Source organism: Manacus candei, unplaced genomic scaffold (assembly GCF_025592945.1).
Source record: "Manacus candei isolate 608988 ecotype Guabito, Panama unplaced genomic scaffold, ASM2559294v1 h1tg000026l, whole genome shotgun sequence".
Classification (NCBI taxonomy): Eukaryota; Metazoa; Chordata; class Aves; order Passeriformes; family Pipridae; genus Manacus; species Manacus candei.
The window spans coordinates 3987054-4003332 of NW_026138074.1; the positions used below are offsets into that span (position 1 = coordinate 3987054).

The 16279-nt window shown below is 40.9% G+C and overlaps 1 protein-coding gene across 2 annotated transcripts in view; it reads left to right on the forward strand.

Annotated features, from left to right (window-relative positions):
- The first annotated feature begins 63 nt into the window (after positions 1–63).
- ZNRF2 (zinc and ring finger 2) overlaps positions 64–16279 on the forward strand; it is a 59904-nt gene continuing 43688 nt past the window's right edge. For both annotated transcript variants that reach the window (XR_007904759.1, XM_051789048.1), the window contains exon 1: positions 64–960. Coding sequence is in view for 1 of the 2 variants with exons in the window: in XM_051789048.1 (XP_051645008.1) it covers positions 219–960 (742 nt within the window). In the remaining variant the exon portion in view is untranslated. The remainder of the gene's footprint in view (positions 961–16279) is intronic.

Genomic DNA, 16279 nt, shown 5'->3' on the forward strand with positions numbered 1-16279 from the left:
ACCGCCCCCTCCCGCCTCCCTCGCACGGGCACGGCGCGCCGCGGGCGAGCGAGCGGCCTCGGCGGCGCTGCTGCCGCCGGTGCCCCGCACAGGGCTCAGCGGCGGCGGAGGAGGATGGCGGCGGAGGTCGCGGCGGCGGCGGGCACAGCAGCAGCAGCAGCGGCGGCGGCGGGGCCAAGAGGCCGCGCGGCGGGAGCCAGCACCGTCCCGAGCAGCTCATGGTGGCGCCCCGGACCCGCCAGCAGCGGCCGCGCCGGGGCCGCCAGCTGAGCCGGATCCCGGCGGGCGGCTCTCCCCTCTCCACACCGACCCACCGAGCGACCCGTCCCCCTCCCCCGGCGAACCCTTTCCCCTCTCCCCGGCGCGACCCGCGCCTCGGATCGCCCCGCCGGGGCCGGACTGCCACCACCCCCCGGCGCCGCGGGGAAGGCGGCGGCGAAGGGCACCGGGCAGCGCCAGGCGGCGGCGGGACCATGGGCGCGAAGCAGAGCAGCCCCACCGCCGCCAATGGCCGCACCCGGGCGTACTCGGGCGGGGATCTGCCTTCCTCCAGCAGCAGCAGCAGCGGCGGCGGCGGCGCTAACGGGACCGGCGGGCGCTCGGCGGGCGCCGGCGGGCGGTACGCGCACCTGGCGGCGGCGCCTCACGCCGCTCCGGGCGGCGCGGCGGCGGCCGGAGGAGCGGCGGCGGCGGGGGGTGCCGCGGGGTCGGCACCCCGGAGCAGGTCCCTGGGGGGGGCCACGGCCTCTGGCGCCCGGGCGGCGCAGTCCGCCCTAAACATCCTCCACAGCGTCGGCCCCTACGGCTCGCAGGACTCGGTCAGCAGCACCCCGGAGGAGGGCGGCCGGGAGCGGCCCGCGGGGGGCGGCGGCGGCGGCGGCTCCTCCGGCAGCTCCTCCGGCGGGCCTCGGCTGGTGATCGGCTCGCTGCCCGCGCACCTCTCGCCGCACCTGTTCGGAGGTAAGGGGCGCCGGCCGGGCGGGGGGGTTTCGCTGCCTCTGCCGCCGCTGCGGGGCTGGGGGCGCGGGCGGTGGGATGTGAGTGTGGGGGGTCTTTCCCCGGCTCTCGGCCCCGAGGTGGGACTCCGGGACATCGCTCGGGGGAGAGCGGCGGCTCCTCCACGCTGGTGTCCGCCGGAGGGGGCATGGGTTTGGAGACGGGGCTCTCGGGCCGGCGTCTCCTATTGTCTGTAGGGAGGGCTGTGAAGGGGGGGGAAGTTAAAAATGAGACGAGCCTGGCGGCGGGGGAGGAAGCGGAGCGTCTCCAGCCGGCGACTTTAGGCTCTAATAGCTGTAATCAGTGCCTACTACTTACATAATTAGAATTTAATTGGATCATGTGTCTCCGCCGTTTATTCTAAAATCGGACCAAACTCCTCTTTAGGTACTGATTAACGTGTGGCTGATGCTTGTTCCTCTTTACGAGTTCTCTGTTCAGAAAGTCAATGAAGAAAAACAGAAGTTAAAATAAGTTTCCTTGTTCCTTGTTCCTTCCCCCCGCAAGAGATGAGTTGAGCCGGATAGCTGCTCGTGCCACTGGAGTACAGGCTTGCAGCACCGCTACCCTGTAGCCTTGAGGATGGGCACACGTGCTCTCGAGGCATGAGAAACATTCGGCTAAACTGAAATAACCGAGAAGCTGAGGCCCTTTCAGAAGCATATTAAACGTGGAGCAAGTAGTAGGTTTTTGTCTCTCCTGCGATACCGAGATGAATTGGGCTGTATAGGACGAGCATTTTGCTGCCCGTGTTCTTTAACTTAAAGTTAAAAATCTTCTTGGTTAGTTGCCAGCTGCTTTCAAAGTTGCTGACTGCTTTCAGTACTGCTTATTCTAAAGGTCGTTGCTTATATAGGTCAAACGTTAATGTGCAAGTTGATTTTTTAATGGATGCATTGAATTGATAATTCACATATATGCACATCTATTTTAACCTTTCTAAATACTAACTAACTTCCCCAAATGCTTTTTTTTTGGGGGGGGGGGAAGAAGAAGCTAATGTAAAACTCCAATGTTTCTGTGTTCTTGTTGATCCGTTTGTAAATACTATTTGTTGCAGGTTGGTTTTCTTGTCTTCTGTAATTCAAACAGTTTTTAGCCAAAGCAGAGTTGTCTGGGGTCTGACCCTCGCAGGGTATGTGAGGTTTTAGCCGTATGACCTGCCGCCTCTTGTTGGTGTGTTGATTTCGAGACACATAGCTGTTATTTCCTATTTCTAAAACTGCCTCATCCCAGTGGTCAAACCTTAACAGAAACCCGTCAAACCCCATTATAGTAATATTTTCTCTTTAGAAATTAAACGTAACTATTACCATAGTACTAAGCTACTCAGTAGGAGTGCTTTGTTGGAAGGATGCTCATTACACCATCAAGGTAGCTTGAGGAGGAATAAGGTGCATACGTTTCTCTTGGTGATGAAAGGATGCCCCTGTCATGGAGCATTGTGCAGCTCGGGCTAAGCAAAAGGGAATTATTAGAATGTGTAGCCAATTGTTGCTCAAAGGTGAAACTTTTTTTGTCTCCATTATATTACAACCTGACTTGCTGCCAGGAGTGAGTTGTTTAAATGTAAATGTGATGAGGATCAATAACCTTGAAAGTTTTGTTCAGATGCAGGAAGGTCTCTTCAAAGTAACTCTGAATTCGATCTTTTCTATGGCACATAGTAATTTTTTAATTGCTCTACTACAGTGTATTTTGTCCTTTGCAAATCTTTGACACTGTTATATTAAAGACTATAGAGGCTGAAATTATGCAAAGCTTGTTGCTTTTACCAGTGCAGGAAGAATGCCAGGAGGGGTGTACACTCTATCTACTCACTAATAAATAAGGAGTGCTATATGTGAAGAGCGTGAGTAGCAATTTTCAAGATACACTGCCCTTACGCGGTCACAAGATGGTCATGAATCTACTTCTTCGTTAAAAATTTCAGTATATCTTATTGGGATGAACAACTCTTTAATCATATAACACTGCAACACCTATGAAAGGATTCACTTGAAACATTATTCATTTTTTCAATTTAAATATTTTGTGATATCAGTGATACATCACCCCATATCGCACTCAGTGTTGCCATCCTTATTTAGTTGCATGCTTTGTGCTTTCTTGATTCCTTGTAAGAACTGGATGCTTGGAGCAAGTAGCCCTGCTGGAGATCATACATTAGTAACATCAGCATGGTGAAAAATAACTTGAAGCATTGTTTTTGTCCTAATGGTAACTAGCTCAAGCTTGTCTAGGTGTGGTATCTGGCATTTGTCTTGTGTATCATAAGCATGCTTGAAGTCCCCTCCCTTGTTTTGTAACTTGCAAATTAGCTGAATTGTTTCTTCTTATTTCTTTTTATCTTGAAAACTGCCAAAATTAATTTTGAGGATTTGTATAGCAATTCTATGAGAATTAAAATAAAAAAGAACGAGAATAACTTCTGTAAGTTGAACTGAATCTCCAACTATGTGTGTTTCTAGGCATACTGCTTGGCTTCATCAGTCAGTGACACGTGGGTGTTGCATTTGTTAAATTACAGTCATTAATTTGCCATTAGTAAATTACACTCTATTGTCACTTTTACTGAGTTGTTTTGCATGCTGAAGTAATGTATAAATACTAACCCTCTGATGTAACATACTTAAATTCATACTATGCTTGTTAATATGCCATTTGAATGAAAATATAAAAATTATGTCAGTGTATTGGAAAGTACGTTCAGTTATTGTCTATGTTCCTTTAATAGGAACTGTAGTAATAAAAGCCTTTCCTGACTGTGAAGGTCTCATGTTCCTGTCTGACCTCAGGCTGGTGCAGTTTTATGAACAACATACAGTGGAGTAAATACTGCTCTGTGATTTTATGCCTCATCTCTAGGAGAGTTCAATTCACTCAGGAATTAGGGGCCTTGGTCTCACAAAACAAATATATGTGTGTTTAGCTTTGTGCTGTGAGCATGCCTGAAGTAGGCTTAGAGCATTAAGTACAGTGAGACCCAAATTCCTTAAGATCTTATGGCACTCCCAGATGCAGGGGCCAAACCTGTGCGTGACATTCAAGAGCTTTCTTGCAGCACAGTAACAAGTTCCAGCTTCCTTTAAGGTGATAACACTTATCAGGAATTTTGACCAGTAGTTTCCCTTCTCTGTTCCTCAGTGAATGGGACTTCCCCAAAGTAAATATTCTTACCTTCTGTTATGAACAGTGTGTAGAAGAGTTGACCCTGAGATCCACAGTTAGTTTTTCCACTGTGTTTTTAGGCATTACATAGTGGTGTGTACACTGTCAGCACTGCAGCAAAGCTACTGCTGTACTTACAGTATGCCTTGTTTTTGTCAGTGATGCTTGCAGCAATTGGTTCAGCTAAAAATGGATGGTCTTTTAAATTTTTTTTTTGTTTTGGGTAACTGCTGATGTGTTACTTCATCACTTAAAATGTTGACAGCTCCTCAGAACCTGCTTTGTGTTTGTGTTCCTGTTTCTGGGTGGTCATAACTGGGAGAATTCTTGGTGAAAACGCCTAGGTGTTCAAATTTAAAGCTGCTCTTGGGAAGGTTGTTATAATACAACAAAGGCTTTAAACTTTTTTTGTCTGAAGAGTATCTTAGGGAATAACATATAAAAATTCAACTGAAGATAGCAGAAACTCACACTGAGTTTTTTAATTTCCACATCAGTTCTTTATTCAAGTTGATTGAGCAGAGACTGTACAAATATTATCAAAATCTCAGATCGTGTTGTATACAGTCATATACAATTTTTTATCATGTATTTATAGACAGGTTTTTAAATCTATAGTGTTGTCAGATACAACTGTTAACAGCTTTCAGGCATATGCCAAGATTTGTAGTAATAATTTGGAGATTAAGTTGCATGTGCATAAGAGTTGCATCTCTTATTAGGAGAAGGAAGTTTGTTATGTACTTCTTAAGCCAAATAATGATCAGACATTTTTTTATGAAGTACTTTACAATGCAGGATTTATCACTAGCTACTGAATGTACGTTGCACAGTATGGGTAGAAACTTATAGATATGTTATAGTAGCATCTATTTGTAATAATAGCTGGTAGAACTAATGAATCGATTCTTCATTCTATAAAAAAAAGTTTATGAAAGCCTCAGGTTATAACCTGAATTCCTAACTGGATTGTAGGAAGCAGGTATCAGTAGAAGAATGATGTGAATTCTCAGAAAAGAAATTTTTTAGACATCTCTCAAACTGACTAGAAAGTCACATCTTGTTTGGTTTCCCATCAGATCTGTTTAGTTATATGATGCATTTGGATATGTTCTTGAGGTTCTCATTTTTCCCACACCTTTTTTTGGAGAGTATGACTATCTTTTGCTCACTTTCTTGCCCTTCTCTTCCAGTATGACACAAGTACTGTTGCTCTGAGAAATCACGAAACTTTTAAACAATTCAAACTTCAATGCTGCTCCCATGTTACCAGCCAAAGGAGTTGGAATAGCTCTGAGGTTTTCACCCCCTGAACTGGGAGAAGTGCTGTGAAGCCAGCCTTGCAGTGAGACTGTTGGGATATCCTGTCCATGTGAATCACGTTAGAAGCAGTGAAACTTGCTATTGTAGTTTCAGCCTGTATGTCTTGGTACCACTAGATGTATCTTCCTGGCAGTTGGAATTTTTTTTATGTTTGAGGAAAGCCAGTGAATCTTTGATGTATTTCTCTAAATTGCTTCCTAGCCATTCAGAATGAGGAAAGAGTGTAAAGATTTAGTCTAATGAAAGCTATAACAAATTCTGCCCTTTTTTAAAGGTATGATTACATTTCTATTTGCTGTTGTGAACACAAAAAAAATCCCATGTGCATTTTCAGATAGTTTTGCTGTCGTACTTCATAGGTCTTACAAGGTGTAAAACAGTAAAAGTGAAGGAGCTGTCTCTGCTTTGGTGTTTTGACTTGTTTCTATTCACTTGACTGTGCCAGTGAAACACAATCATATCCATGTTTGTCCACTTTGGAAGAATTAGAGGCTGGCTGAAGTGTGCTGATTGCAGAAGGTTAAAATGGAGACCAGTCTGAAAGTTGAGAGAAATACAAACATGTCTGTATGCATACACATAACTTTCCAACCACATAGCTGGAGAGGGAAGAGATAGATGTGTGCCTCATTTTCTATTAGTTATAGCAATGAGTTGACTCCAGAGGAGAGACAGGAGTCAGTTTTGCAGTCTCTGAAGATATGGGAGATTCTGGAAATGCATTAACATCCCCTTAACCAAAACACAGACTGAAAAATCCAATGTGCTAGGAAGGCAGTCCAAGGATAAGTCTATTGATAAGGGGCTTCAGAAGAGCTGTTGGGACAAAAGGGTTTGAGGAATCCAATTCCTTTTCAGGGTCTCACTGTTCCTGTGTTTAGTGGGCTCTTCTGTTCTGCATGCATTCAGTGTGTAGCATACAGTTCCTGGCTGGCAGCAAAGGTGTAAACCCTCCTAAAAAGGGGACAAGAAAAAGTAGCAAATGTTCCAAAACCACCAACTGCCTCCTCCAGCTCAGTCTAGAGAGTGCTTTTAGTCTCAAATGTTAAGTGTTTGGACAAAGTGAGCTGAAAGAACTGTTTGGAGCTTCTAGTAGTGCTCCTGAAGCCCCTGGGAGCCATCTTTCATTTCTTTCAGTTGGAGACAGGTCTCTGTGATAAGGAGCCTGGGGCAGTGAAGTAAAGACTGAGGTGTATGATAGAGGCTCTTTGAAGGGCTTCTTTTTTTTCTCTTCCTTCATGGTAAACGGAAGGGGTTAGAAGAAGCCAAATAATAAAAAATACCAACACTGCATTTGTGGGAGAAATGTAAATAGTTAACCATCTGAAGAAAAGGAAACTACCTAATTGTAATGGCGTATATAAATATTTCTTTTGGCTATCAAGGCAGTGATAATACCTGATTGAGCCTTTGCAGTGCCAGTTCAAACAAAGGCCTTCCTCTTTAATGTCTTCTGAATACCTATCTTGCCCAGATATTCTGTCAGGGTGTCTCTCTTCATGTTTTGTCACATAATTGCAGACTAGTCTCCAACAACCTCCCAAGTAATTTCTTTGTCTTATAAAGAAAGCCGTTTGTCACTGCTAGAAATTCAAAACTATTTTTAGAACACATTGCCTACACATCTGTTTGGGTAAGTTCTCCTCTCCTGTTCTTGCCAGCTGTTCATGGAAAACTTGATCATGCAAATGTTCTTGATTTGCTGTCTTATTCTTGCAGGAAACTTTTAAGTTTTGAATAACGTTATGGAGATTTTTGGGTAGGTTTTCTCTGCTACTTGCATACAACCTATCTTATATTTTTTTAAAATATTTTCTACTGTGTGTGTGCTGCCCGTTAATAGCTTAATTGGTTTCAGGAGAGACGTGTGGTAATTTCTACAGATTGTGTTCATTTACTTTGGTAGCAGAGTGTGCTTTTCTTGTAGATGTTTAACCCATGAAAAGAAAGTGAGAAACCTTTGAAAGCTCTTAGTTTTTATTGTGAAATATCTTTAAAGACATGCATCTTACCAATCAAAAGAAAACAATATGTATAAAATCACAATTACCTGAGTAAAACCAGAACAGCACTTCTTAAGCATCTAGGAAAGTGTTTTTACTGTCTGTTATCTGGGATTATATAATCCCTAAACAAGTGCCTGTGTTCCCAAAGCCACCTTTCCTTTGTAAATGATCATTATGACTTTCATAAGGATGTCTCGGTGTGTATCCAGATCTCTTTGATGTCTGTTGTTTGGTAGGCTTCAAATTCCTGATGCTTGCAAAAATGGGAGTGTAAGCCATAGAAAGAATGAGGCTGGTTCTCACTTTCACTCAGGACATGCTTCTATTTTCTGCGTGGAAATTGAATAGTATTGACCTAGAGAGATCAGGAAGCACGTAGGAAAATCTCATAGGGCTTAGGGTGTCTGACTGCCTGCCAAACAGAATACCAAGTGTTGTGTGGGATTTGACTCTTACTCTTAGTTGTCTTTAGGAACTGACCTACCTGGGTGTTTTCTTTTTGCTTGTCTGCTCTGTCTAAAAATCAGACCACCACAGCCTGTGAAGTGTCCCTAAAGGGTGGGTGTGCTGCATACCATTGGGGATATTTTTAGTAGATTGTGTTTGCTGACTGACTTAGTGTGCTATAAATACAGAGTTCTCATCTGGCATGCACTATGCGTGTCTTCTAGTAACTTATAATAAATTCACCTAAGAATAATGGCAAGAAAAAACAAGCTGTTACAATTTATTTGGCTTTCCATATGAAGTGTCATTTGTATAAAGCAATTATTTGGTCACATTTTAACTGTAAATGGCTTTTAAAACTAGTGGTATTCCAAAACACTTCCTCGTTGGGCTCCCATAATTAATCCTTTTGTCAGATTGATTTATACTGCATTTTCATTATGGTTTTAAAAGTTGAAGGTGGAGTTTTTAGATAGGGAAGTTAGTTTAGCATCTGGAATGCTATCAATACTAGCAAATGACAACCTTTGTTATGTCAATACTAGCACATTGCTTGAACATGCATAAAGACTATTCTCTGGGGAAAAAAATGAAGCCTAGTTATGATTCTCCTGGTTTTTTTTTTCCTAAAGTATTGGTGTATATACAATTTTTTGAGTTGAAATGTAGTTAAGGCATTTACCACGTTTTTCAAATTGTCAGGACTCAGTGCAAAAAGGGGAAGACCCCATGTCTTATTAAAATACAGATGCATCTGTCTTTTAGTATTGAAGATGACACAGAATTGAAGGATGGGTTTTTGCTGAATTGTGCTGAGTGTAACCTAAATGCAGTTTTTCTGTACTGCTAAAATAAAAACTGCCAGAGCATACAGTAATAGATGTGAAGTTTTCCGTGTGCAGCAAAAGAAAAGTCTACTTAGAGGTGCTTTCTGCAGATTGCTTGAACACACAAGCAGTCTTTTGAGAATCTTAAATTTCTGTTATAATGAAATCCAGACCGATCCGGTGATAGTTTTTAGATAACTTACAAAATAGATTGTCTCCCTGTCAAGAATCAAAGATAGTTCCCTAAAAATCATGTTACTTTTTAATCCTGACTTCCTGCAGCTATTAGAAGCTTTACTTATTGTGGAATGAAGAACATCTCTCCTCATATTCTTCCGTGTGGATTGAGTGTGAATATGGATTGAAGTTCCAGTTTGGGGAAAAAAATCTTGCTTATCTTGAGAAAATGCTATGATGCTACCAAATAGATCAGAGCATCATCAGTCAAGCAAATTTCAGAGAGATAATGATGGATGATCTCCAGAATATAAAGAACAGTGACAATAGTAAAATGCAGTTGTCTGTGGTCATTTAACTGCTTGCACTGTGAGCAGTCCTCTTCTCATTGTTTTTGCTGTATCAGCAAGGATGACCAGACTACTCTAAAGCAAGGATGACTGAATTAGCCTAAGATGCCAGACGTGAGAATTTGCTGTCCATTTACTTGTGTGTAGTGTTGTCCTTTGGGAAGAAGGAGTTTAAAGTCACACACCTCCATTCTGAATTCTGGAAGGTGTACTATGCTTGTGCAGGGGGGGCTCAGGGCTTCTACAGTTTTTTAAACCAGGTAATCATGATTCATCTTCAGAGCTGTTTGTGATGAAGTTTCCTGAAAGGTAGTATGACTGAGTTCAGCTGTAAAATGCCTAAATACAGGGTCAGCTATGCAACTGTCTTCATTTTAATTTTTGAATGTTGTGATTTTTCAACCTTAATGGTAAATTAGGGCTGGCTTGAATGTTTTGGTTTGGGGATTTTTTTCACTCCCTTATCCATGTGAGTATAGTTGTTAGAGGTAGTCAGATCAGTGTGGATAGATACTTGTTTTTGTTTTATTATAGGAGTAGTGCTACCTGAATGACAATTAGCTTGACTGGCCAAGTACAGGGCAGAGCAAAGAAGACCTGGCTTTTTGTTAAAGCTCTAGTAATCTGTTAATGAATTACAGTTCCAAAATAATAAAACATAATTGTAATACTCGTTCTTTATTTTTAAAGTACTGTGTAAAGAAAGAAAATACCTTTTCCACCCATGCAATACTGCCATAAGGCTGTTGCTGGCTTAAGAGAAATGATCTACTAGAACAGCACATGAACGAAGCCAGCATGAAAATCACATATGTAAAAGGGCTGCATGCTATCAAAGAAACACCCTTTGAATATCTAATTTGGCAGTCCTAAGATTTGCATACTAGATGAGTGACGTTTAGATACTAGACGACAAGTGTACAGGCATTGCCTCGCTTCTTAAGGACTGAAATACATTACTCTTAAGTTAATTTTAATTGTATGTTTGCTCCAGCTCAGCCTTGGATTAGTTTATATCCGAGTGTCTCATATCTGTGAATTTGTGTGTTTTGTAAGTGATAACATTTTCAAAGACACATGATACCGAGCTTCTTTGTAACCATGGGTGTGAAAAACTAAGATTTTGAAAATGCTATTGAAAATAAAATACAGTACTGAAATAGCTTCTGGTTTGGAGAAAATACAGATTCCATTGCTAGCATAATAAACTGTGTACCAGAATAAACTAGTTTACACACATTTGATAAGATCAAGATCCAGTGACAGCATAAAACTGGGGAGTGGAGGAAATGTTCTGTGGAAACACGGGACTAGTTCTGCTGCAAACAAAGACATAAGAAGGCTAATGCAAATAATGTGTTTTATGTTGTGCAAATGGGGGAAATGGATGACTGGTTCGGCCCAGGTTGTAAAGCACACAGTTGTGTTCAGCTGATCAGATCAAAAGGAGGTGATGAACACATTTAGAACTGGAGGGCAAAAGTTCCTTCTAGTGGGCTGGGCTGGTGTATATGACTTCGCTCTACAGGTGTCCAGGCAACCAACCTTTTATATGTATTTAAAGATTTTGCTTTAAAGCTTTATTTCGAAGAAATGTATGAAAGAGTTTTAAGCTTGGATGATGTAATTTCTTGATGTTAAACTGTTTAATACATTGGGGAAATCTGTTAATTTATGAAAAGAGAGCTAGAATTAAGTCTGCTGAAGAATGCTTGGACTGACAGCAGTGTTGAGATTGTTCCTATCCACCCATACTAATGTATCCTATCCACACATACTTATGCTGTCATAGAATCTGAGGTCATGGAGCAGTTCTCAAAAGCATTCCAATTTTTAAATTCTGGCTAGTGTTGTTTCTCTTTTAGGGGTTGGCTAGCTGTAGTTTTGATCAGTGACTAAATCACTCTTTAAAAAACGTGTTCAATATTTGACCTTTTAACTTACTTACTGTCAGAGCAAAAGGTTTCCAGGACCATAGCTGTACTCCTTGCTTTTAGAATAGTCAGTAGAAATTAATATCTGTAATTTCTTTCAACTCTTGGAAAAAATTCTACTCTGAAGAGTCTTTATCAATGCTAAGAATGACTTGCCTTATATTTGTTGTAACAGACATGTCAATCTTTCTCTGTAGAATACTTGCTTATGTATGGCTGTTGCCTGATTATTAATAATAGTTTAATGATATTGACCTCCATCTTAGGTGAATTGGTATTTTATTGATGAAAAACATGTACTTGGCAGCAGAGCTAGAAGTAGCCAAAAGCATCCAAAAATGGATCCCTGTTGAAGTGTATTGGAGAATTGATTCTCGTATTTTGCTATCCGAAAGTTGTTCCTTCCATCTCTGCCATACCACAAATTGCTCTTTAACTAATGAAAATGGCAGTATGGAGGGTATAGACTGGTATTGAAGGAGGATGCAGGGTGGTACTGAATGCTGTTGGTTTTCTGAGTCTGAAAAGCTATACAGCCATGTTGTTGGTTTGGTGATACACCTGGATTGCTAACTATGCTGAGAAACAGGGTGCTGAGCTAATGTAGGATCATGGATCCTACACTGATGATCTTAAAGATCATCTAGTTCCACCCCCCCTGCCATGGACAGGGACACCTTTCACTAGATCAGGTTTCTCAGAGCTCCATCCAACCTGGCCTTGAACACTTACAGGGATGGGGCACCTACAATTTCTCTGGGCAACCTGTTCCAGTACCTCACCAATGCTGAAAACATACACTAGAGAATGTGGGCTACGTGGCTGTTTTAGTATTGGAAATTACTGTACCTACTAACTCTCCTATAATGAATGGGAGACCTGAAGGTATTCTGGTCCAGATGACATGACAACAATTTGGTGATTATTCTGGTTTTCCCCTTGTTTTGTTCAGTAAATACCGTAGCTTGCAGGTTAAGAAGGCAAGAGTGATGCATAATTTGTCCACATGAGGAAGCCTCTTCAATGCTTGGAAGTAGTCAAACGTTTCTATTTGTATTTAACTGTAATGTTTGTAACATGGTCTGTGTTTTCCAAAGTGCTGCAAAATATTAGTTATAAGATGCACCTCTAGGGATTCTATTTCTCTTCATTTTCCCATCATGGATTTGCTCTATCTCTGGGCTGTTTAACAGTGTCCCATGGCAGCCCATTCTTAACTGTAAAACTTTGTAAGCTGTAGCATGCAAGTGTTCTTTGAAATATGTTTAAAAACAAATGCTTGTATTCAACAATGGCCTGATGCTATCAACAAAGATGCACAATTAAAATGAGTGAAAGACAAACACCCCAGCAAATGTTACCCTCACAGGAAATCCTTTGGAAAGGATCCCAAATTTGTAAGCAAGAAAGAGGAGGAGGAAAGGTCTCTATGGAATGGTGGTGTTTGTTACATTACTCTTACTTAGAGGGAATCAGGATACATGGATATGGGTGCTGATGCAGTTGTTTTCCAGGCTCTTAAACTACGGTACTGTGACACTAAAGCTCTGTTTGTGTCACTTATTGAGTCCCTCTCCTCTTTTCTTCCTTTTTCCTGCCCTTATGCTGTTTTCTGTGTGGATGAGTCATCTTAGTTGCAACACCTTTATTAGTAACTGAAGTACTGGTGTAAACAAAAATAAATGTGCAGAAATACTGATTTAGCTGGATCTTAAAAATACATTTAAAGTCAAAACAGTACTTGAGTTTCAGAATTGTTTCTTTTTTTACTTGAAAGACACAATTTTGGGTGTTATATCCAATTTGGATTTTAACTGCATTATCCTAGTTTTATCTAGAAGTTGTTATATACCTGTAGTGCTAATGGAGGAGTGACACTGAAGAGAAACACACTGAAATAGATAATTCTAAAGTTCTATATCAAAGAGAAAAGAGGCCATTTTGATTAAATTCTTTATTTTAGGGATCTATTTTTAGGTATTTTCTTGTCTCCAGTTTTTCTAACTTGCATTTCCCCATGATTGAAAATTGTGATGTAAATTTTCATTAGCAGTATTTTGAAGCACAGATGAGTTAAAACTGATTACACTTGCTTCCCCAAAGATCTAACCATGTAAATATGCTGTACATATATCACAAGGCATTAAAACCTGGAACTTAAATGTCAACGTATTAAATTCTAATCCTTTTGGTTTTCTGTTTATGCTTTAAGGATTTGTAAATTTGCAAAATTACACGCTTGCAATTTGATTTCAGATGTGAAATTTCATATAGAAATAGGAAAGGAAGAAAAGCCTCAAGACAGTACCTTATTTTTCTTACATTTTTCCTCCCGTAGTTTCTCTCTGACATATTTAGCCTTGTACTCCTTCAGGAGGTGATGATAAATGTACTAGGTATTATGTTTTTAAGCTACTGGTACAGCTAAAACACCCTGAAGACAGCTTTACTCAAGTCAGTGAATCTTACACGTGCAGAACTTTTGATATACTCACAAATCTGCCTTGAAGAGCAGAATCCCACTTGTCTGGAATTGTCATCTATAACTTACTAGGATTCCTTCCTCTTCTGAAGGGAAGGAGCTCTTTCTGTAATCTCAGTATTCAGATCCTTAAATTGTTAGATTTGTAACTCTCTGCAGAAGGCTACAAACTGCAAGCAAATTTTAATGGTGCTTTCCTATCTCTGAAAGTCAGTAAATGCTATGGCAATAACTGAGGAGTAGGAATATCACCACAAGTACTTGTCCATAGAGAGGTAAATACAGAGGAAAGATACAACTGTTATTGTTGTATGCAATACTTAAACATTGCATGTTCCTTTCTTACAGAGTGTGTCGGAAAGCCATTTGACATTTTAAATTATTTTCATGGTTATTTTTAGGTTAGTAGGCATAGAATGACTTTCCCCCCAAAATTTTACCCAAAAAGGGTTACAAGAACAGATTTAACTCTAATGAGTGATGTGTGGGCAAAAGCTTCCTTGTTGATGTTCTTAGCACTTGAAGAGAACTTGGGCTTAACAGTTCCTTCCTGGCACTGGAATGCAGGATCAGCTATGTTTAGCCCATTCCGAGTGATGATGTTTGTCTATTCTTTGTTATTTTCTTAATGGACAACCCTTTATTTCCTCAGGTATTTTATTTTGACAACTAATTTTGCCATTGGAAAAATTCCTAATGAACAAATTACTCTTAGTGTTTCACAACTGATTCCCAATTTTGAATGCAGAAATTTGCATTTGATGCATTTTTATTAACAAGTAGCTCTTTCTGCACTACAAGCGTAAAGGGTTCTTTTTTCCTTTTTAATTGTATGTGACTCTTTCTAGCTATTATATACAATTTCATTGAGGTATATAACTTTGAAATGTAAGTGAAAGGGCATTTATTGCACTGTTAGAGTTCAGTATCTCTCATTTTTTTTGTCCACCTACTTTGAATTAGGTTTGTAGAAAGCTCCAGTTTGCTATGTGTCTGACAGAAAAGGACCAGGATGGTAATGAAGAAAACATCATTGAACAATAAAGTAACTGTCTTAAAAAAGTTAAGTTGCTTGTTTCTATCAGTGGCTGCCTGCCTAGCCAGATTCAGGAGGATAGATTGGTAAGAGAATTCATTAAAAACAGACTTGTGTAGAGAGTGATCTAGTGTTATTGTTTCTGTTAGCTAGTAAACTTGAAGCTGCTGCTTCTTGTATAAACAAGAAAGCCAGAAGCAATTATTCTTTAAAACTCAAAGCAGCTGTTTGGGCTGCGAAAAACCTTTCCCTAACACAGACAAAAGTACCATTGTGACTGTTTATACAAATTGGCACTGGTGCTGTATAAACAGAGGGGAATTTCAGGGATTTTTGCATTTGCATATACCTCATCATCCTGGTACACAAACTGAAATTTTTATCTTTGTGCTCTTGAGCCATGATTCTTGCCCAAAGGCCTAGAGTAAAAACCATTGAAAGGGCTTGATTCTGGCCTGGCTGGAGAAGACTGACCTCATATATGTTTGTGTCACTGTTGTGGTATTCGGCTAACTGCACTTAATAGCAGGATTAACAAAAGACTAGTAATCAAGGATAAATTGTTCGGGGTTGAATACACCCTCCGTCGAAGGCAAGGAGAGGAGAAGCCGGCGCCCCAGGGGAGTCCCTCCCCCGGCAGAACCTGTTCAGCACCCGCGCCCTGGACAGCTCAGGCGGAGCCTCGTCCCGCTGCCACTCCCGGCCAGGTGCTCCCGCCGCCCCGGGTATCGATAGCCCGCAGGTAAACCGCGGCAACTACGGAATTGTACGTACCATGCTGGCCCAAAGCTTTCTGGTTAGGCTACTGAACTGTGTTTAAAAGACCAAGAGTTTGTGGTAGACTCATTTGCCCCGGTACCTTGTGGTACAGAAAACAGCTTTCATAGCCTTGAGAGTAGACCAGATAGGCTTCCCTGGCTCTTTGTAATTCTTTCTAAGTCTGACTCATAGGCCTGCAGTTCCTCTGTGTTTTTTTTTTTTTTTTTTTTTTTTTTTTTTTTTTTTTTTTTTAGAAAATCTTATTTAGGTTTCAGAAGTTCAATCTTCATCTGTTTGCTCATTTTTATCTTAGAAAATAGATTTCTTGTCACAGCTTTCCAAAATGGTGATAAGCTGGCTTCCTTATTCTTAGTTTCATATCTGTTGTTTATTTTTCACATGGTTTAAGGACTTTCTGGAGCTAGTTCTCATTTTCTGCTGAAGTTTTGTTAGGCTTGTAGTTTCAACTTGACTTCCCTGCTTGGTTCTTTACAGTAAGTGGAAGTAGAAAAAGAAAAAGCAAGCTATGCAGATAATTTCTGTTCTCACACTGTCTGTTCACTTTTCTTTTACACTATGTGACACTGCTTTTTTAAATGAGGTGATTAAAGTGTTTGATCTTAAATGTTTAAAATCTGGAGAAACTTCTGATAAGTTTTGAGTTAGTATTAGAAAGATGCCTTGAGTAGTAGGAGGCTCACTGAAAGATAACAAAGATTAACCTTTTGAAATAACATTAGTTTTTCTTGATAAAAAGATAAAATCTACAAG